The sequence below is a fragment of the Gadus chalcogrammus genome, chromosome 21 (assembly GCF_026213295.1).
Source record: "Gadus chalcogrammus isolate NIFS_2021 chromosome 21, NIFS_Gcha_1.0, whole genome shotgun sequence".
Lineage (NCBI taxonomy): Eukaryota > Metazoa > Chordata > Actinopteri > Gadiformes > Gadidae > Gadus > Gadus chalcogrammus.
In genome coordinates this window covers 3,748,046-3,771,447 of record NC_079432.1, presented here as the reverse complement: position 1 = coordinate 3,771,447, position 23,402 = coordinate 3,748,046, and the positions used below count along the sequence as shown (strand labels likewise).

The window sequence follows — 23,402 nt, the reverse complement described above, 5'->3', positions numbered from 1 at the left end:
TGCTTTGGGGTGGCTGCCAACTTGTATTAATAGGCACACTGGAGTGCTGGAGCCCTACACACCCACGCGGTAGACAGCATTGTGGATTTTCTTTTGTTATATTCTCGTGTGTCATTGTCGTTGGTCCTGCGACCTTTTGCTTCAAGTTTCACCAGGAAGTCCTTCCTCCTCGCTGCAGTGGTGGACGAGCAACTCCTCTGACGGACTTCCCTTCTCAATACACCCCTCCCCCCACAACCCCACCCCCACACTTGCCGGACCATAACCCCCCCCCCCCCCCCCCCCCGAAGGCGTGAGCCGTGCGTTGCGCTGTGAGTTTTGGCATCGTCAGCGCGAGCGCCGTCTCATCAGCCCCTCGCCCCCCCCCCCCCACTCGGACTACAGAAGGCACTGAACAGAAGAAGGCCGGTGGTCCAACACATCCCCGGCCCCTAGCCTACCGCGCTTTGGCGACACGGTGGTCCTTAGGGGACAAAGGGGGCCGGGGGGGGGGGGGGAAATAAGCCGCAAGACACCAGCACAAGTCCCCAGAGTCTGCTTCCCTCTGAACCCAGCGTGGCCTGGGACGGTCTGTAAACACCTTCCGCAGCTAGATCGATCTCCAGCTCCTCTCCAGAGCCGGCAAAAGAAAAGCTAGAACAAGGATGAGCCGACACCCGAGTTGTGCACGGACGACCGCTTCAGACAGACGGGGGGACGGGGGGACGTGGTACAACGAGAACGCTGTTGGCACCAGACTAGGCCCCTGCAAGGGAACGCACAGACAGGGGGTCCCACAGACGGAATAACCTGGAGAGCTATGCTTTGGGGGGCGGGGGGGGGGGGGAGGAACGCCCACAAAACGGAGTTTGGATCCAAGCGTGCATTCTAGAGGACAGACGGATACAGCCATGAATTTCAGACACACACACACACACACACACACACACACACACACACACACACACACACACACACACACACACACACACACACACACACACACACACACACACACACACACACACACACACACACACCTATAAAGCCGTTTGGGGACCATAGGACACGGTATGGGATAATCGCAGTGTGCTGTTTGGAAGAAAACAATTGATGGGTTTGTGTTGTATGGATTTGTTTTTAAATTAAAATGCGAAAGAAATCCCAGGTGGAGGTGCGCAAGGGAGGGGGGGGGGGGCAAGCGTGCGTCACCCGTACAACCACTGACATCTTAAAAAGAGGCAAGAGAAGAAGAGAGAGACAGTTCACACAGAAAACACCTGAGAGAAATGACCAGAAGGGGGCAGCACTGCACCCCGTTAACCGAGAGCGAAACAAAGCGGAAAACACTTGAACAAAAGAGGAAAGAAGCCAGGAGAACGGGAGCGGAGAACAGGAGGAGGAGGAGGAAGAAGGAACGGCCGCCTTTGAACGTGGTGGAGCGCCTTTTTTATTCCGGCCAAGCAAAGAAAGTCCAGCGTTGCCCGCAGCTCTCGTCCCCCCTGTCAGGCCCTGCACTGAGGCCAGGCCAGGGGAAGGGGGGGGGGGGGGGGGGGCTCGGCTCTGGGGGGCGGCTGGTGGGCTGGGTGTGCTGGCAGGACCGGGCCGTCCCGTGCGGCCGGATGGCGCCGGCGGCTGATGCTGGCTTCTGCCGGACCGGGCAGCGGCGGCGGTCCTAGTGGCCGCCGTCGCCGAGGGGCAATATGTCCTGGGCCCGCCGGTGGGACTCCAGGGCGGAGACGGTGGACACGTCCTGGGGGAGCTCAGACTTCCTCCGCATGAGCGGGCGGTCCTTGCGCGGATCCCGCTGGATCTGGATTCGATGTGAAAACATAAAAAAAAGGAAGAACGAAATAAAAAACGAATTCCACAGCTGGTGGTGGTCGGGGAGGGGGGGCGGTGGGGGTGTAGGTGGGAGTCGGGGGTTAAGGGGGGTTCACATGGGTGTCCTCCGCAGGCGGGCTACCTGGATGGCTTCTTCCTCCACCGTTTTCTTCAGCAGCGCCACGTCGTCCAGCGGGGGGCAGTCCGTCTCCATGTCCATGGGGGAGCCCGTGCCCCCCAGGTCGATGTACAGCAGGAACTGGAGGGGGGGGGGGGGGGGGGAGAAGGGGGGGCGCAGGGACAGGAGGTGAGACGCGTGCGGACACCCCCAGATGGATTCAGAGGCAGGAGATAGGAGGTTTAACCAGCGTAGTCCGTCACTGCTATACGAGTCCGTTTAAACTGAAATGGGATAAGACCCGACAGCCTGGCTGTTTTTCATGAACATGGTTTAGATATTAGAGATTATTCAAAGCCTGTGGAAGGGGAAGACGAGTGCAGAGAAATGGAGGAACTTCACACACCTGCGGGTTGGTCTTGGCCAGACTCTCGATCTTCACCCATGCATCCTCCCTCTCCTTCCACTTGGCCTTCTCTCTGACCAAACAACAACATTTACAAAACCCGTTAGAGACTGCCGTGCAAAACGTCAAACCAGAGGAAAAGACACTTAAAACATGTAGCGGGTGAACACGGATGAATGGCGTCTATTCGAGCCGATGCTAGAATGGGAGGCGAGGGGTGTGACCTTACTTGCTCTTCTCGGCTCTGAACTGCTGGGTGCAGTCGTCAAACAGCTTCTGGTTCATCTCCATGAACAGCTTTAAAGCGTTGTAGATAAGCCCGTGGATTGTCCTGCGACACAATATAAAAAAAGCGATAAACACACAGACCATACGGACGGTGGCAGCGTGTGCGCTGGTCTGCGGGGGCGGAGAGAGGCCCAGACTGGAGGGAGGGAGAGAGAGAGAGAGAGAGAGAGAGAGAGAGAGAGAGAGAGAGAGAGAGAGAGAGAGAGAGAGAGAGAGAGAGAGAGAGAGAGAGAGAGAGAGAGAGAGAGAGAGAGAGAGAGAGAGAGAGAGAGAGAGAGAGAGAGAGAGAGAGAGAGAGAGAGAGAGAGAGAGAGAGAGAGAGAGAGAGAGAGAGAGAGAGAGAGAGAGAGAGAGAGAGAGAAGGCTGACTCACTTGTTCCAGTGGGTCTTGGAGTTGCGGTACAGCGCGGGGAACATGATGGGCAGGATCCTGGCTGCGTTGTCGCTGATCAGGCTCATGATGTACTCGTTGTTCCAGTAGTACAGCGCCCGCTCTGCCACCTACAGGAGCAGAGGCCGCGGTCAGTAGCGTCGTAGCAGTACCCGCCAGCACCCCTGAACCCCCTCATGGATCCACCCTAACCCACGGACTCCGGTAAAGATAGCCACCATTGAAACGGTTATAATGTTTACAGATGATGCATTCTTGGGGATTTTTCACCGGCAAGAAGTTGGAGACGAACGAATCCAAACGAAAAAGACTAGAAAGTGGCCAGAGGCGCTTCACACAGATGTCATGGATGTGGTTACAAGGGATCCAGGAAGTTTGCCTTTTGGGGGGGGGGGGGGGGGGTGGCACGTATTGGAGGCGTGAGCAAAGATCCTGCAGTACAGGATCTTGCATACAATATCCACTTAAGTGACAATCTCGAAGACCTCTCTAAAGATTTTCATGTACTGATTTGCAGCACGATAAATGTCAAGGACTTGGTTTCGGTGGCGACATTCCTGCCCTGCTGTCAACCAAAGGCAGGGGCTGGTTTGAGGGCGTTGCTACTACCAAAACACACTCGCTCCCCAGCTTTGTTTCGAGTGTCGCGGCATCGATTTGCCCCCGTTGCCACCAAAAATAATCAAACAGAGATCCGAGAGATTTCTGCTTTAACGGTAGGGACGGCGATTTGGATAAACCAGCCAGAGCAAGGTCGATTTTGAAAGTACCTTACCCCTCCTCCATAGATAGGACAGCATATACACAGAATTTGAATTGAAGAATTAATATTGGTTTCAAAATCAAGTGGGTGGATCCGGACAGGGAGTTTCCCCTCAGTGACTTTGAGTGATGTGAAATGTGTTCTGGTGCAAATTGCAAAATCTGTGATCTGACGCGTCGATTAGTATTTTTTGCATGCATCAACAAACGTGACGCACGGGTCCAAACAATCAAGGATCTGATCTGGCTACACATGGCCAGTGTTACCAGATTGGGCCAGGTTTCCCACCCAATCTGGCAACCCTGCTATTTGCTACACAGGGCCGGTGTTGCCAGATTGGGCCAGGTTTCCCATCCAATCTGGCAACACTGGCATCGGCCGGAAACCTGGCCAAATCTTGCAACACTGCACGTAGCCATAAGCCCGGTCCCCAACCTTGGGTTTGAGAAGCGTCGGCCTAGCGTGCACTCGGTACCTGGAAGTGGGGGCTGGAGACGCACTTGGCCAGCTGACGGAACAGTGGCTCCATGACCTTGACGAACTCCGAGGGCTCGATGACGTCCAGGATCTCCTCCAGCTCGTTGAGGAACATCACCTCCTTGGGGCTGTGGGTCTTGGGCCAGTACTTGAGCAGCGCCGTCACAGCCTGCAGAGAAACCAGAGCCTTAGTACCCACGGTTTAGGATGTATGGTTTATGGGTTGGATGTATTGGTTATGGGTTGGATGTATGGTAATGGTTATGATGTATGTTATGGTTTGGACATATGGTTATGGTTTGTCATGGGGGCTCCATCCCATACCCAAAGGGTTGTGTTAGATTTTTTGAACCAGCCACAACACTGAAATCCATCTATACAGTTTTGGCAATAAGATTGTAATCCAATTGTCCAAATCAAATGATTTTCCGGTGAATGGGATAACATGGTAATCATTGGCCTCGTGAGTCAATGGATCCTGAGCGAAATACAAAGTCTTACAAAAGGCTTACCGGTTCTGTCAGAGTGCTGTCCTTCTCAAGGAACTGAACCACACAGTAGGCCAGCTAACAGAGAAAGTAAGTGATGCAACGGTTATTATCAGACAAATGAAGGCCGTGAGTGTATCGAGATGGCTCATAACATGGACGTAACTACTGACCTGTGGGTGATAGACGCTGAGAGACTTGACTTTGTGCAGTGGCAGCAGAACTTTCAGAAGGAATATCTTGTGCTCCTCTTTTAGTGGTAACGCAAAGCCGTTGATTATGCTGCAAGAGATCAGATCACAGAGGTCAAGAAGGAAAGTACCAAGAAGCTCTGCTTGGAGGCCACGCAGACTTCACTTTCGCTATCGCTACTTTCTCTGCATAGGTCACTACTCTGTAGTCAAAATTAAAATGATTTACTGGGAACCACCGTGCTCCACTGAATATCTATACCAAGAAGAAATTCTAGACTGAAATTAAGCTTATTAATAAACCAGCTGGTTGTCATTTTATGTATTTAATCATATTTGGGAGAAGCCTGTTGTGAAAGAGGCTATTTATATGCATAATTTGCATTTTATAGATTCTTATCTCAACCCGTGATCTTTTTTTAGAAATCGTAAATCAGAAGAATGGAAGGGAGCCATAGAAGCTTGACGGGCTTCGACCTGTTCTTACCTGCCTAATATTTCCAGTAGCTCTGCTATTCCGTTATGATGTTCAGTCTCATAGATGAACCTGCGAGCAACAATCAACCCACAGGCGGTTAACAAAGAAAATCCATCAGCCTCCAGTAGGGGTAAATAACCACAGATGTCCTTAATGAGCCCTCCTCGTCCGCTACGCACCTATAAAATATGTTGTTAATATGTTTTCGGATGTAGGCCCTCAGACCGAGGAACTTCCCGTAGATGCGGTGGAGCGTGGTCTTTAAAAAGTCTCTCTCGCGGGGGTCCTCGCTGTCGAAAAGGTCTAGTAGCTGTGAGGATGAACACAAGGAAGAACATGAAATGAAAAGGCACCACTACAGCGTGACTGAAACACAGCAATCGTCATTTTGTGTCTTTTTCCATTTTTGGAAACGGAAAGAGCTTGACGAATGCTGACTGTATATGTTAAGTGTTTTGTATCTACATTTTACATTCAAATAAGAAACAGAAAATAAAAAGGAAATGCTCACCTGCATGACAAATCTCTGGTCGATATACTTTTTGGCTACATTTGGTTGAAAGTCTGGTGACTCCAAGAACCGCAGGAAGAACTCATAGACCAGCTGCCGGAAAGGGGAGCGAACAAGGAAGTCACTCAAACAATAAAACATAAGGAGTGTTGCGTGTGTTGATATACTATGCCACTTTATTACATCTATTATAGGTCACATTATGTGACATGATCTACCTGACGCCTCGTTTCCACATACGTATGTTTTTCGTATCCGTGCTTCCGTAAATTTACGGAAGGAGTCGCTAGTGTTTTACGTACGGACATGAATTTATTTACGGACAAAAGATGGGGGAGCGTATGATAATGGCCGTTTTTAGGAGACCGGTACTTTGGAACATGAGGATCGACATATACAGAGATAAAAACAAAACCAACCAGGCTTGGAAAGAGATCGGCGAGGAGTTTGGCCTGCCAGGTACTTACATGTTTTCTGAAAAACATAAAAACTTTCATACGGTATCTCCGTAAAACGACGGCGAAAGTTAAATTTTTTGAACGTATATTACGGACATTCCGGACAGAAATTTTACGGAGGGGAGGAGTCTCGGAGGAAAAACGTACATTACGGAGAATCACATAGGAATGAATGGACTTTCGGTCGGAGACAGTTGGATCGCATACGAGAATGTGGTAACCCTGTATGTGGAAACGAGGCGTGAGGGTCTGATATGATGTACCTGTAGGAGTCACACAATCTCTGTAGGAGTCACATGATCTACCTGTAGGAGTCACATGATCTACCTGTAGGTGTGACATGATCTACCTGTAGGTGTGACATCACGTACCTGTAGGAGTCACATGATCTACCTGTAGGAGTCACATGACCTACCTGTAGTAGTCACATGATCTACCTGTAGTAGTCACTTGATCTACCTGTAGGTGTGACATCACGTACCTGTAGGTGTGGCCATGCAGCCTCTAACGTGGGCTCGTCCTCCTCCGGGTCAAACTCCGCCCCTGTGGGGTTGGATGAGGGGGGCAACGTCCGGAACATGTTCCCCGAGAACTGGGACCAGGGAAACACAAAATAACAAAAAAATACAATCAAAAAAGCAAAGATTGACCCTCGCGCACTTATGAGCATAGAAGATGTCCTGACAAAGTCCCCACTTTGATGATTAAAGGGACCGCTGGACTTCAAAGCGCCATGGGCGAAGGGTCTGCCAGGCCTGTAAGAGGATATTTTCATGCTGATTCGACAGCTCCCTTGCATTTCCTGCCGCAATGATCAAATAGCGGCCGGGGTTAAGAACGAGGCCACATTTGCACCTTGATCGTCCGCAGGTCACCGCGTGGCACCGAGGAAAGGCTTTGATAAACATCAAAGTGCTTTAAGCCGTTCCGGTGGAAGCAAACTTGGCCACATGATGCCTTCGGAGCAGCGCATCAATAAACCGATTCAGACGTAATAATAACTGAAGGACGGTGGTCACGTCAGCCACAACAATGTTGCAGTGAAAACCTCACTACGGTAATTAAAAGTCAGTGAAACACACCAAGACTACTACTTGCATCAGCCGTCCAGTATCCACTGTAGACACCAGAATGACCATCATCTAGGAGTTTTAAAACCATGCATGGTTCAATCGCTACCAACTGAACTATCTGTGTATGGTTCAGCGACTAGTCCCGTAGGAACCAGGGTCTTAGTCACACTCGGGTTCACAGGGGGGTCTGGGAGGCTGCTGGGTCCTGTGACTCGGTCATGAGTAAGGCTGGAGCTATACGAATCGGAAATAGCCAGGGAGTATTTACGCCACTGGCGATTGCCGTGGCTTCAGTCTGCGACGGAGGAATTGAATAAAAGATCAAAAGGATGGTGTTACAAGGCAGACCATAATACAAAGGTTTGTTCAGCCACTGATGTATCTTCAGGAACCAAGCGATCGTTGTGTACTGCACCAGGTTAGCGGCTTGGCTTGGGGAACTATCAAAGTAAAACTGTTTTTTTTGTTCATTAGTGTGATAAAGTTAAGCAATTTTGTCTAACCGATGGTTTGATAAACACGTTGCTGATATTTTACCGCATCAACACTAGTATGAGCTATGGAGCATCATATTGGAGAATTTTATACAAAAATCCGATGTCTTCATCCAGGATGTTTTTTTAGAAACATCATTCTTCACATGTTGAATCCATATAAAAATAGCCTTGTTTGTGTGTCAAACTGATTCAAAATAAAATCCACGCATAATTCCGCCTTGCAGCCGAGCATACGCTAATTAACGGAAACATAAACGTCTCCGTTAGTAAATCCCACCGATTCATCGCCCTCAGGGCCACCGCCGCTGCATTAAACAGCCCCCACCTCCAACAACCTCCACCCCCTCCACCTCACTCACCATGTGCACCACCTCCGGGTAGATGGGCTCCGTGATGACGTTCCGGTTGTGCGTGATGAACTCCACCATCTCGCTGAGCGCGGCGCGCTTCACTTCCTTCCATTTCAGGTCGCTCAGAGGGTCGGACAGGAAGTCGAAGAGGACGCAGCATTGCCGCAGCTTCTGGAGGAAGAGCTTCTCCTGTTCGGCCGGAGGAACATCTGCGGGGAGAAGGGGGAGGACGACGTTATGCCCCCCGTGAATGAACACGCAGTTCGTCCTCTGTGGACTGTAACAGGACCGTCCTAACAGGAGCTGTCGTCTCTCTCTTTGGTCCCTAGGTAGTGGCGAATAGATATTCGCCACTACCTCTCGGCTTTCCTTCCACAAAACGTATTAGTAGTATTTTTACATGAATAATGTCAGATAGTTGTGACGGATAATTTTTTTTTAATGATATGCAGATAATTTAAGCAATTTCTTAATTCACATCATCCTAACCGTTATCCTGTATGTCATAGGGGGCCACGGTACAATTTGGGTGTTTATGATCATAGCCAAGGGGTCGGGAACCTTTAAATTTGGCAGATCCATAAGATAAATGAACGACTTGAGATGGATGATAAAGAGCCAAAGAAGAGTTTGCACAATTCCTTTTCAAAAGTTTTCGGCAAGATATTCATTCAATGGATATTCGACTATTTGGGCTGGAAAGAAGGATGATGTTCCCTTTCCTAGCAGTTTATGATCTACTCTGATTAAATACGGGTCAATAGATGTTGAATCAGACTTGGATATGAACCTAGCTTTGTAACTTTGCCAATGAAATGTAGCTTTGTAATTGAAGACATGTATACATTATTTTTGTTAAAATTGCATTTATTTTTGGTAATACAATACGATTTCAGCATTATGGTCAGCTGTTTGCAATCACTGAAAGCGCCAAGTATGGCTCCAGAACCATAGGTTCCTGACCTCTGTCCTAGACGAAGGGTTGTGGGTTTAAACCCCAATTTCCACAGTGTACCTCAGTTCAGTTCAGTTTTATTTGTCATTGTTACAGAATAACAACGAAATGTTGTTAGAGCAAAACACAGACAGGCATTTAGTTTTAGTTGAAGTTATTCTTCAGCTACAAGCCTTAACCCTTTCAGCTCCTTAATGACATGTCTTGCATCCTACAAAACTCACTTTTGGTAAAGGAGTCTGCTGTGTGTCTAAATAAATAGTACATGCAAATATTTCACCTAGAACTGCCATTAAAAAATGTTGGGAGAAAAGAACCTTAAGAAATTATCCTTTCTGACTGCAGATTACAAATAGCTGTGTGAACGTCCATCTACCGTCAGCCAACTGTCCAATGCTGTTTCTAAGCAGTAGGGAGTCAAATCACGTGCCTGGCATCAGAACCTCCCTGTTCATGTTCGATGTCCAAAGGGCTGCGCCAACGTGCACAGACCAAACAAACACAACTTAAAAGTTGAAGCAAGGGACAAAAAATAAGATATTTTCTCCTCAGCAAAAGCTTAAAATACAGACGTCCGTTCTTCTTTTAGTGAAAATATACCGTTGAGTTCCTTTACTATGGTCTCTATAGCGTAACAAATAGACCGGCGAACAGCAGCGCCAGCCATCCCGGCACCTTCATCATAATCATCCCGCATCATGTGAGATAAAAGGTTGTGATTGGTCGGTCTACTTCATACCAGGTTGCACGGGAGCGACGCCAGTCCTGTCTGCAGAGGAAATGAAACACGAGCTCGCCAAATCCGTCTGGTTCCCAGGCTAACGAATCACCGTTAACTTAACTGCGAAACCTCCAAAGGGGACAGGTAAGAAACCTCATTAGACCTGGACACTAATCATATTTAAAACCGAGCAGAACACCAGCGACGGATCACAGGGCGAGAGACACCATCTTTAATAAGGTCAGCGCAGTCAGGCTCAATCCCTAATCACGGCTCACAAATTACCGTCCCCCTGCTTTCGGGGTAGTATCATTCCTAAAAATAATTAAAGCAAACGAGCAATTGAAACCCAACTGCTGATCTATCCAAACCCGGTGATGTTGAATTTTCCTCCCGACTGCAATCATTTGGTTACGGGCCATGTCACAAGTGCAGAACCCATGATGAAGCATCGAGGAACAGGATTACACATTTTGCTCTGGCTTTCCTTCACGAACACCCCCTCCTGGCCATGGGGCACTCCCCTACTTTGCAGTGGCGTAGAGGAGACGTAGCCGACGTTTCAGTGCTTGATGCCTTACACCATCGTGCCGACAAGAGTCCTTCTCAAATGGGATGGAACACCCCTCCAGATCCATTACGAGAACACACGGCAGCACACTCATCACTGTCAACAAGACAGCCCATTCTTTAGTGCCAGGGAGCATGCATGACTTCCCCACTCAACAGCTTTCCCCTGCCAATCGATCGTTCCCGGCCCGGAAGCATGGGAGGGGTGGTGGCGAGAGAAAACAATCAGAACGCTTACTCATAGAATTATCACGTAAGCTGTGAAGGTCAACGCAGAGCCCACCTCAACACTGAGGACATGACATTTACTCCAGAGCACGGTACAGGCAGACTAGAGCCACAGAGTGTCAGGAGGCCCTGGCCATTTTAAAGTGGAGCACATCCGTTTCTTTCTTATTGAAAGGTCAGCGGTGGAACGTGATTTGAGAGAGTTGGTAAGATCTGAGGTCGGGTCAAAATGGGAAGTAAAACGCCCTTCATTAACTGCAGGGATGTCGGACATCCACTTTCGAATCTCTGCTACGGAAGAGCAGCTCCGCTCAGAATAAGCGAACAGTGTTTTAATTCAGGCCACCCCGATAGGGCTAATGGAGCAGGCCATCGGGCTAGAGGAAAAACAAACACAGCGTTCCTCAGAAGCCACACAGTGTGTAGACATCACCACTTGGTTTGCCTCACCATCCGGCCATGGAGAACCTACGGTTACCACACATCACCCCGTCACTCAACCAAACCCTGATCAAACCACCTGTCAATCAAGCACACTCACACAATACGTATAGTTAGTTGACCAACTCTTTCGGCTGGTATACATACACACATTATAGTCTTATAGTATGGCTAATGTGCATTTTAGAGTGACGTATACTCGAGACCATAACCCTAGCAACAGTGAATCCTTTGCCGATACTAAGTCCACGAAAGCCGTCCATTATCTCAACGGACAATATGTGTGTGTATGTGAACATCGCCATGGCGACATGTTCAGAGCAGGACTTTGGTCTAGGGGAGGTCAACAGCGATTCAAAGATGGCTTCCGCCTTCGGCCGTGGTTGCTTAACAACGAGGCTCCTTTGATTGGGGAATATTGTCAGCCATCGGTGTATCATATACATGTCAGTATGTGTTATCAGTATGAGAGTTGGTTGGAAATATTTACACAGTCTATCTATAATATAACGCACACACACACACACACACACACACACACACACACACACACACACACACACACACACACACACACACACACACACACACACACACACACACACACACACACACACACACACACACACACACTAATAAAACCGTCATCTGGGTAAAATGGTTATCTTGCTGCATGACAAACAAGCTCTTGAGTGTTGTGGGAAAAAAAAGTGTTGTGGGAAATCAACACGTCCGCAAAACAAGAACTATATGAATGTGAAAATAAATTACAATGAAGGATGTTCCCACAAAACAAAACTTCACACCCGAGGTACATCGCAGATAGTAACGGAGAATTTATTCAACACTTCCAGTGTGAAAGACACTTTGCTTATGTGAGTCAGGTAAAAGTACTTTTCTCAATTACTGGGGTTGGTGGGTCAGCCAAACCAGGGATTAAATCCCATTATCACGTCGCACAATCCAATCAATGAGTTACGTCAATCCATAATACATTTCTGTGGTAATGAGAGGCGACCCATGATTGCTGAAATGATTGGTTGATGAATGAATTACTAAACAGACAATAAACTGCTAAATGTTGTGGGTAGTTGTTTAGTCACCTTTCCCTTTACAGTAATTTATTAACAAAAGTGTCCAACAGTTTGATGCCAACAGGCTCATAAAATACAAATATTAAAATTTTCTGTTACTGTTGGTTTGGCTGCTCATTACAAGGTGTGTTTGCATATCTTTAGCCTCATAGCACGATTGGCTGAATCATATTTACTCCAAATTGTGATATCTAACCAAACTCCACTCTCCTAACGCTGTTTATTCACTGTGCCTCATTGGCTATATCCTAAGCCAATCAGAGTGCTATTTTTACATTCCATAATCACTATCTGCCGAAGTCATCAACTTGACTTATGCATTTGAAGCTAAATACAAGATGAACCTGAAAACATGAACAATGCAGTTATGCTATGAGGCTCACGATATGACTTAAGTAACTTGAATGCTAAGAGATCAATACAATATAAATGCGGTAAGGTTGTGTAACATTTCAAGAATATGTAGATGTCTGTCTTCATATTTTTTCATGCAACGCCGGATTTCAGAAATAGGCAGATGTTGAGTAACTCAGCCTCTGAACACAAGATGTCCTCAACAATAACATTGAAATGTTTTCATATCCATCAATGTTCTCTCAAGTGTTAAGCAGTGGGCATGAAGTGTTTGATGACCAACCGAACTGAGTGAAGAGTCTTAACTAACTTGGATTGCAGTCATACTGACATTTGCATCTTAACAAGGAGAATAATCTTCCGAAGCTTTCCACTGCACACCATTCCATTCAACATACCGGTTGCTTTTGAGCAAGGCACGCCCACCTTAATGTAGCGTGTCTTTGTGTGTCTCTGTGTGCGTGCGTGCGTTTCTGTCTGTGTGCGTGCGTGCCTGTGTGTATCCCTGGGTGTCTGTGTCTTTGTATGTGTGTCTGTGTGTCTGCGTGCGTGCGTATCCGTGTGTGTGCGCGCGCGTCTGTGTGTCCCTGGGTGTTTGTGTGTGTCTCTTTGTATGCATGTCTCTGTGTGTACGTGTCTGCTTGTCTCTGTGTGTATGTGTGTTTGTCCCTGGGTACACATCTCTGCGAGTGTTTGTCTCTGTATGCGTGTCTCGGTGTGTGCGCGCGTGTGCCTGTGTGTCACATCTCACGCTACCACCGTTTTCCCAGAGCTCGACCTCAGGCCTGCTCCAGTTACACAACAGCTCTGGGGTTTCTGTGCGAGCCTGAAATATTGAGGAACACGCTGTGCAACTGTAGACTTCCCACACAGTCCCCACTGCATGGCTGCCAGCCTGACCTTTACTCCCCAACAGGTCCCTGCTTGCAGGCAGGTATCGACTCGACGCACGCCACCCCGAGGCCAGACCGACACTGCCACATAGTCAGGCTGGAAAACAAGCCCTCTCTCCTGCTGGTAGAATGTGCTGGTAAAATGTAGACGAGGGTCCATCATTTCCGAGGGCAGTGTACGCTTTTATAAAGCTGCAATGTTACCCAAGTAAACGATAAAAAGCACAACAAGAACCACGGGCTTCGACCGAGTGATCATGCATATTCAAATGTAAAGGGTTCTGTTTAACTCCCAAATCCACAGCGAGTGTGGGCCAGGCTCGTGCCCCAACTCGAGCATTCATTCATGAAACAGCAGGCTTACACCAAACGTCCCCAAACCGACTCAAAAAGGTGGAATAATCTCTCAATAGGGGCTCCGATGTGGGTCAATAAGGATTAGATTGATCAGTAAAATGGAAACTCAGCCCGATGCATACGGCCCTCAAACAAACACAATCCCAGCCCACTTCCTTTGACATCAGCAGTCTTGGTGGGGGATGGGAGGCAGAAAAGGCAGTAAAACTAGCCCTCCTCCCTCCGTTAACCCCCTTCCCCTCGCTCTCTCTCCCTCTCTCTCTCTCACACATACACACACACACACTCGCACGCTGCTAACAGCTAGCTGAGCAGCACTCCGCCGAACGCATAAAACACAAACATCCCCCTGCCTCCCCTGAAATACTATGGCCACAGCGACCACTACATAAAAACCCCTCTCCACCCCGTTCTCTAGAAAAGTCTGTAGCGAGCCAGACCCAGTGCCCCAGAGCCATTATCCTCACAGCAACATGCATTTAGCAGCTAGGGATTGTTGAGGGAAACGACATTCCTCGCCAGCCTGCCTTTGACTGACACACACACACACACACACACACACACACACACACACACACACACACACACACACACACACACACACACACACACACACACACACACACACACACACACACACACACACACACACACACACACAAGCAACAGAAGGTATTCTCACCTCTAAAATGCATAAGGGCCATGGGCTGGAAGGGCCCGTTGGAGCTAGACGCGTCCAGTACCATGTCGTCGGCGGCTCTAGCGCATGCCAACATCAGGGTGCCGAGGCTGGGCGGGAGCGGGGCAGAGGGCAGCCCGTGCTAAGGCGACGAGCCAGCCTCCATTTTAGCACAAACACCGAGCAGAAAATGAAGCTCCCCTGCTGCTGAAGGGAACCAGCTAGATAGTGACGTCATAGCCCACAGCGGCCGCCCCATTGGCCGGCTGCAGTCACATGGGCCTCCCCGTCAGAATAAATAAACACGCGCGACGGGATTGGCCGGGGGGCCCGTTGGGGGGGAGGAGTGACGGCCTCTGTGATTGTTGCAAGAGGAGGTTTGAGAGTGGGGGCTAGGCCGTGATTTACAGGTTGGTAAATCAGGCGGGTGAAAGGCTGTACATTAAATAGTTGGATGAGAAAATAAAGACCACTAAAAAAACAGACCGCACCCAGTTCCAAACTGAGGCCAGCCAACAGAGAGGAGGGGGGGGGGAGGGGGCGTTGTCGTGTCCCTCACTGTCAAGACGAATCAAACCCAGCCATACGACACAGGGAGTGAGGTCTCGAAGAAACATTGAAAACAATGGAGTGAATTGAAATAAAATGAACACCACACAGTGGCCAATACGAACAATAAAGACAATCCAAGACCCGAGAGCTGCAGCTTACTGACGCAGGCCTCAAATTAACACAGGAAGCACAGCTTACATAATGCAAAACCAATCACCACATGTCAAACAAACAAGTCAAGAGGCTGCGGCAGACCAGTGCTCGACATACATCACTGTAACCAGCGCCAAGGGGACAGGGACTGAGCGTGTCTGTTGTGATGTGTTCTTGTGTGGGTGTGTGTGTGTGTGTGTACGTTCCCCTGGCAGATGGCTCTGCGGGACGACACCCTGAGCCCAGGTGTAGGCAAACACAAAAAGAAAGGCAGGAAGTGCATTTGCAGGCAACACAGGATGCTCTGCTGACGCAACGAATAACACCGTCTCAGCGGCCGTAAACCACAACACCCGTTCCCCTTTCTTTACGAGCGGCGTTGTTCACCTTTTGAACGTTGACATTTATCAGAAGTGTCAATGTGTGTGGTCATCCGAATGAATCGAGATAAGCTTCATGACTTTGCACTGTCGTTTGATCAGCCTCCTCCTCCATTCCAGCCAGTCGGAGATATTCAGATTATAAAAACAGTAGTGTGTGCCGAGTTTGTGACTTATCCTTCAGCAGTTTCTTAAGGCCACTTCCCAGCAATAGGAGTTTATATGAATGCATTTTGAACACAGCAATAACGCTTTATTAATAAACACATGCATAAATACACATTTTATTCTCCAATGAGTCGTAGATCTTTAGTCATAACATGGTTACGTCAAAACCCTTTTCTTCTGCTTACTCAAAACAAATGCATTCCTCATTTTATTAATACTTGTATACAAAAAGGTATCCAGGCATCCAAGGGAAGGTCCAATTTCAATATTTCTTTATTTGTAGGTTTTTCACAGAAACAGCTCATTTGTTAAAGCAACGTGTGCAATTTCCTCATCAGCATTTGCAGTCTAACTCCATCAGTCGCATTATTCATCAAATCGGTCAGTTCTACCAGAACTATGCCTGTATACACCGTTTTGAGATCCACCAATAAGATTTAGGTCAAATAAGCACAGATTTCGACCTGTTATCCCATACAGACATTGAAGCCAATTGTAAAGATGGGTGGTCTGGCCAGACTAAATGAAGGGCTCTATATTGCTGGGCCGGCCCCCTAGTCATGGGGGACAACTGACTATCAAAAGATCTGTTGTATTGACAAAGACTAAGCTGCAACACACAATACTCTGTTATAAATACCCCCCCCTGCTTCTTCTTGGCACATGCAAACAGCAGACCTGAGTTCTTTTTTTCGGAGGTCAGGGCTATTCTGAGCAACGCGGTGGAAGACAACTTGTGAGGCATCAGGAGTCTTTTTGTCGTTGTTGTGTTTCTTTGTATGTGGAAAAGCAGCAGATCGTCTTAATTAACACATTTTTGGGGGCTTCGTTTGAAATTCTACTCTTTCTTGCCACCACCTCACCTGATTATTATGCAGTGAGAAAGACCCTGGTTTGGTCTAACAATGGTCCTGTCAAAAACAGCAATTTACCATATTTTCCTGCGTTGAGTACAAGGAAATAAAAGCATCCTAAAGGCCAGAAATACATTACATTTGAGGATGCACGTTTGAATAAGTGTTGCATGGTTTTCCCACAGCACTTTCAAACTGGTAAGGAAAAAAAATCGAAATCCCTAAATAATCAAATGTATTCCGTTATTATTAGTGACAGTCCAAAACAAAAGGGTTTTCACCCTTTTGTAGAGCTCACAACAAAACCAAGCATGGCACAATAAAGCATAGGAATTCCCATGATAATATTGATTAACAAATCCTACAAGGCCTGCTTCTTTGGGAGGTTGATAGAAGGGGGATTTGATGACGTGAATGCCATTCTAACCAGAAGGTGGAGACAAATTGAGATGGTTTATTGCTTACTTTCAGCTGGGATCTATTTAGACAGGGAACAGCCCTCTACAAGCCTCGTTACTCTGTCACTTTCAGCCAGGAATCATGTCGTTTAAAAAAGGCTTTGAATTGTTCAACTGGGAAGACTTACAGTTTGAGTATCTGATCTCTCACGTAGTGAGAGATCAGATACTTAAACTTTAAGTCTGGCACAACAAACAGAGCAGTGTTAGTCTCTGCTAGGAAACATGGAGAAAGCAACAAGGGTACTCCTCAGTATAGAAAAAAGTACAACCAAATCGGACGTTTTGATGTCGTCTCAATTGAAGGACTCTCAAGGAAGGGCAGAAATATGCCTGGAATGAACACAGCGCGAGCGCAGTGCCTGTTTGGGCATGAACGATACTGATCAACAACTTCCATCGCCACTTTCAGAAGCCGTCATCCAGGATCTCGGACTGCAGATAAAGAACTGAAACACAACGATTAAAACCCAGAGCTTGGTTTTATTCCGCATTTATAACTTCCGTTCCGCACCGCCCGACTCTGAACACACCGGACCAGCCCACCGAGGGAACACCGACTGTATGTCCTGATTGTGCCGAGACCTGGATCACACCCAGCTCTGTCAACGGTGCCTTGCCCGAAGGCAGAACAACTGTGGTTATCTCTCAAGGCCGTCACAAGCGAGTCACAGAAACTGTTTATTTTCATGCCACCCCAATTATCGTTCTTAAAATAGACAAAAAAACAACAGCCTCACAGCTTGACTCTATATCCCGATACTGGAGCACTGCTGAATCACTGCACATCGCAGACTGAAAGCGCAGAGGTCTTACTGGTGGGCTGGTGTATATGAGGCGTTTACAAGGAATACCAGGCCCTCACAAGGAGAGAATAGGTGTCCAAACCAATCCAATGCAAGACAAATTAGCTTTCCCAAGTTACAAAGTCATCAGGCATGGTCAATCCATACTATACCACAATTCACAGGATTGGTGTGACTTCACAGTTGATAACAAACAACTCCATTTACCAGGAAATATAGACACATAGTTTGATGTATTCAACAGAAAAGGCAGTAGTAGTAGCTTTCTCCTGGAATCTATGTAACATCTGCAGACTTGTACGTTAATATAGGACCACACCATAAAGCAAAGTCATCTTGTCTTTTCCAGTATTACGTGAGAGACAGATTGTGTTTAGCCTATTTCATTTTAAATAGACCTATAGTCTAGGAAGGCACTCTGAACTTGTTTATTGTTTACATGTTTATTTTGACAAATATAAATTTGAAAGTCAATTATGTTTATTTAGCCAAAAAATCCAAAGAGCAAACTGTTCTTCAGCCACTAACATTTCAGTAGGTCAGCAAAATAGTTACGATGCAATTAGACTGACATGCATAGGCAACAGTCACGTTCCAGCGTTTAATATATAAATGTACGTGTTGGGTTACAGCAAAGGCAGCAGAAGTGCCCAGTGTACATTGCACACTGCAATGAGGAAGTGATTGTCAAAGCTAACCTTTGACCTTGACCGCTCCGTGGGGGACTGCGGGCGATGACCATGCGTTGTGCTTCTTGGATCTCACCCAGTAACAATGTTTGTTTTATAACACAATAAGTCTCCATTCAACTTAGTATTAACTTCTTTATCTTTTATGTCAGCAAATGAAGCCTCATAGTCCATCTCTGGTGTTAAGCCTGTTTGCTCCAGCAGTGATTTACACTTCAGTGGTTTAGCCTACGATTGTTTTCCAGCAGCTTTGCTGAGGTTACTGTGAAGTGCAATAAGTTCATTTACTGAGCCGATTTGCATGTACACGTTAATGATTTGCCTGTGCACAGTACTGATGTGCTTGTGCACAGCCCTGATGTGCGTGTGCACAGTATTGATAGGCTTGTGAACTGTGCTGCGTTGCCTGTGCACAGTACTAATAATTGTGGGCACAGAGGGGTTTAGTCCTCACCACGATTCCGATAGGACTCGTGGTGCCAACATAAATGGTCTCATCCAACGTTCGGTATAAGGCCAATCAAGAGCTAATGCCACCTATAGCATGTGGTTTTTTTTATGCTCTACAGCAGAACACAATCTTCTGTGTCTGTCATTGTTTTTGACACGGAAAATAATGACAATTTAACAATCGAGGGGGGGGGGGGGGGCAGTAGTGGGCACCTATAATAAAAAATATAATAATACAAAGCATTTTGGGAATCGGAATTAAAAAGCATAATTTCCAATTCCCTTCAAATAAAAAGGTTGATTGCAGTGGCGCTAGTGATCCAGCTGAGGCGCTGTGCCACCGCGAGATGCATGTAGGGTCAAACCCTACACAACATGCCCAAGACAACAGCCTGCAGAATACAATGCACGTGAAGTGCTATAACATATATATTTATATACATATCAAAGAAAGAAACGTGCGACAGGACAAGAGTATGGCTCAAAACCATCCTGTAATGCAAGTGCCATGGCATTAAAGCCTTATCTCGGGATTACCACTAAATATAGACGCTCTGGTTAAATCCACAGCAAAGTCCACGCCATGTAGGCCTATGTCCTCTGTTAGTTTCCATGTCTTGCGTAATGCCTCCTTTATCCCTCTGTCATACCAAACATAATGCCGCTGGACAAATGAAAAAAATAACAGCATGGGTGACTATGTGGCCATAGGGGTCGACATTAGTTGGCTTTGAGTGCGAGCATCTGATCTCCTGAAATACTCCAGTACAACACTGGATGTCTGGGGGTCCTGCAGGATTTGATGTTGACATGGGCTTCTGGATGTGATCCAAGTGCATACATGTACGTTTCCTAATAGTTGTTTCGAAAGCAATACATTAACCTAACCTAGAATGTTATGCAACGTGAGGTTATGCAATGTTATGCAACATTGCACAGATCAGAGAAGTGTACAAAGGCGCTTTCAGAGTACGAGAGAAAGCTTGGACTTGACATCATTGTTCAAGAGAAATCATCGAAATGCTGACTGTGTGCGAGAGGATGCTTTGGATGTTTTTCACAGTTCATTTTTTGGCCTCTTTACTTGGCGAAAATGTGAGAGGTCGCAATTCATTTAAAATCTGATTTTGTATCCCTGTTACATTAAAGTCTAATTAAAAATGATACAACTCAGATATTGCGTCAGTATCATATTTTTCTGTACATCTTTCTTAATTGAATTGATAATCAATTATATTTGTTGTCAATTATGACAAAATGTATATATTATTATATACATTTAAATGAGATATATATATATATATACATATATACCCAAGTTATAAAATGTGGATATTTTGTATGTTGCCAACAGTAGTGTCCGGGAGCCATTGAGGCCATGAGGGTTGTGAACTTGGGGAGGTAAATACCTTTGAAGGCCGGCAGTTTCTGCAGCTCCCTGTTGTTGCTCAGGCTGAAGCGCGAGGAGCTCTGCCTCTTGTCCTTTTTGACAGGTGTCTGGGAAACTGGCTGCTTCCCCTTCAGCAGCTGCGTGGTGGGAGGGACATTGTTGCCGCCCTTCCTATTGGAGCCCGACTGAGGGGGTAGAAAATTTGCATGTCAGCGGCATTGAACTAGGGCCAGGCAGGATCTGCCATGCATAACGGTATCAAGTGACGGCAAAACCAAAAGAAGTGAGTGCTTCTTTCACACTTCCTCAGAAACAAAACAAAAACACACTGTCGTTAGATCCCTACAAAAGCATACTCAACGTTAACACAGACGTCTGGTATGCAGAAGAAACGATGATGGCTTCGAGTTAATCCTGTTCATAAACTAGACAACAACTTCATCTAGACCCACAGTTCCCCTGATTTAGCTGAAGCCAAAACATTGACGATAGAAAACCACAACATAATCTATTTTAGGACACCTCCGTTATCACCCATACGAGCAACCTGTGGAGAAGACTCAAACATCGGCTGTTCTCTTATTCACGATTGTCTATGGAGTCAATAGAAGCCCCGTAGAGAATTGGGCAGACCCACTGTGGAATCTAATGAATGTACTAGGTGGCATCTTAGCTGGTCCCACTGGCCTGTTAGGTTCCACTTGACAACACGACCTGACCACTCAGTGTTCGCTTCCCTAGCTGCAGCTGTGAAGTTTCCTCTGTGATTCACAAGGGAAAGGGGGTTGTGTAATTAACTTAAAACCTAACAAAAGTAGGCAACCATCTGAGGCAATTATGTCATGGCTTTTGTGGTCGGCCCTGCTTGCCAGGCGGACTGGTAATGAGGAAAATAAAGCCAAGACGGTCCTCATTGTGGGAAGAATTATGCAATAATGTGACCCGACAGAATTTATCTTCTCCATGATTCTTGCCGGTTATCTACCTTAACGCAAAATAGATAAGTCTTTGTATAAGGTCCATCTGTAAGCACAATCAAAAAAATAAACAAGTAAAAAAATTTCACATAAAATGAAGAGCAAGACTAGAACAGAATTTACGTTGCATGTTAATAACCACAAAAAGACACGCAAGTCATGGGGGCAAAAGCAATGGCTCACAAACAGGGGAAATTCTGTAAGGCTGATTGTATTAATTACATGAAGGGGAAAATCTAGCCTGAGGCAGGCCAGCTGCTGACCCAACCTCAAGAATATAGAAACACAAATAAGGCACTGTGTGCACTTTACAGTTGAAATGCGATGTTCACTAGGAAACATGCAATTAGTTAATCATTAGTTGTATGCATTAGTACATCTCACAAGATCGTCTAAACACTTTAATCAAAGCTCTCCGTTCAATATCCCAGTACATTTAAGCTCCCATACACAGATCCTCCAATACTAAAGTTGAAGAAGCCAATTTCTGCGTGAACATGCTCGTCATCTTAAACATGTCCTCAAACTGACATCTTAAGGCCAACAATAATCTGAGGTTAAGGCTGAGGGCTCACTGAGAGGAGCTACAACAGCAGCGGCAGGGTGGTGAATAGTGGTTTTAATTTGACACTGGGTTGACGCATTAGCAGATCTGCTTGCCTCAGAAGAGGGAGTGTACCACAGATTAGGAAAAAACACATAAAGGAAGGAAGATAACAGCAGATGACGACAAATCTCTGAGCAATGCAGAGATCCTTATGAAAGGATTGTTGCCTGTCCGTTTAAACAGAAATAACAATTGACACAACTTGTTTGCCTGTCCACAAGTGAATTGCTGAATTTTCTATAATGCATTAATTAAAGTTCAGGAATTGCCAAAGGGTATGCTTTTCTCTTTTTGCTTTAATTTAAAGCAACATATAAATCAATTAAGTTGAATTACTCTAGGTCAGGGCAAGAAAATCCATACTTCAAAATCCATAATTTGTTTAGGGTAATTGATCTGGAAACACTCTCTATAAAACAATGTCATTCAAACAATACAATACAAAACATTAGTATATGTGGTTGTCTATGTGGAACAGATCAGTGTCGTCTGGTCGCACATGAGAGGACTGTGGGTAAATGTCTCGTTAGCCTACCTCATGCTCTGAATTCTCCTGACTTCCACCCTTGCCCACTTTTCCAGACTTGGAGGGATCCTGGGAAAACGACAAACCGTTATGTACCACTCAAGGGGATGTCGTACATTGGATGGGGACACGGCAATATGGATACACACGTATTAAATATTTTACACATAGGTTCCATCCAAATATAGCTGGGCTGACCACGAATAGCAACACTCGTTTCCAACACATTGGCAGGTATGTGGCCAGTCACCCACCGTCTGCAAAAGACACGTCACTCGAGAAGAGAGCGTTTTGCGTGTGCAACCATCTCACAATAACCCATGATTTGAAAGAATGTGCTAAAACAAACAACTGCTCAGTCTGTGTAGAACCTAAAAATACCCTAAAAATGCTAACCTAAGAGCTAACCTAGCGGCTGATGGATGTGGGTAGGCTGGCCTCTTCGCTAGGTGATGGGGCAACTGTGTTCATTCATGTCGAGTGTTCTAAAAAACGTATTTTCCACTACAAGTAACGCTTATTCTCACTTTATTATTCTCGCTCTGAACATCGTTCTTGTATATAACTCACCTTTTCTTTTTTCGTTTTATTCGGCATCGCACAGACGTCCCCCACCCACTCCCTCTCGGAATACTCCACAACTGAAGCACTGACAACTCCTCTGGCACCGGACTGTGGCGGGTGGCCCGTACGCGGCAACGCTATTGGCTGCTGCCCGTCCAAGGCCACTCTATTGGCTTAGCTGCTGCCCGACCACAGCCACGCTATTGGCCTCTGCCCGTCCGCAGCCACGCTATTGGCTGTTGTC

At 46.6% G+C, this 23,402-nt stretch overlaps 1 protein-coding gene across 2 annotated transcripts; it reads right to left on the bottom strand.

Annotated features, from left to right (window-relative positions):
* Positions 1-1,543: 1,543 nt before the first annotated feature.
* LOC130374306 (serine/threonine-protein phosphatase 2A 56 kDa regulatory subunit gamma isoform-like) lies at positions 1,544-23,252 on the bottom strand. 2 transcript variants are annotated; one of them, XM_056581018.1, is made up of 16 exons: positions 23,165-23,252; positions 22,604-22,663; positions 20,504-20,669; positions 8,302-8,501; positions 6,854-6,964; positions 5,915-6,007; positions 5,583-5,713; positions 5,413-5,472; positions 4,908-5,016; positions 4,759-4,812; positions 4,245-4,415; positions 2,989-3,116; positions 2,557-2,658; positions 2,328-2,400; positions 1,946-2,062; positions 1,544-1,792 (listed from the first exon to the last, which is right to left on the bottom strand). In XM_056581018.1, exons 1-16 carry the CDS (start codon positions 23,189-23,191, stop codon positions 1,655-1,657), a joined length of 1,740 nt encoding a protein of 579 aa, XP_056436993.1. In that variant the 5' UTR covers positions 23,192-23,252; the 3' UTR covers positions 1,544-1,654. The 2 variants fall into 2 exon arrangements, with proteins under 2 accessions (XP_056436993.1, XP_056436994.1); XM_056581019.1 differs by lacking the exons at positions 20,504-20,669; positions 22,604-22,663; positions 23,165-23,252 and adding an exon at positions 14,588-14,800 and having other exon boundaries at positions 1,545-1,792.
* Between the last annotated feature and the right edge of the window lie 150 nt (positions 23,253-23,402).

What these genes read in the sequence shown, in the direction of transcription:
- LOC130374306 (XM_056581018.1), bottom strand. Translation starts at nt 23,191, where the DNA reads ATGCCGAATAAAACGAAAAAAGAAAAG. An exon ending in ACCCGGAGGTGGTGCACATG is followed by an intron (nt 6,965 to 8,301) that starts GTGAGTGAGGTG and finishes CCCTGGTCCCAG; the next exon opens with TTCTCGGGGAACATGTTCCG. An exon ending in TTCAGAGCCGAGAAGAGCAA is followed by an intron (nt 2,401 to 2,556) that starts GTAAGGTCACAC and finishes TTGTTTGGTCAG; the next exon opens with AGAGAAGGCCAAGTGGAAGG.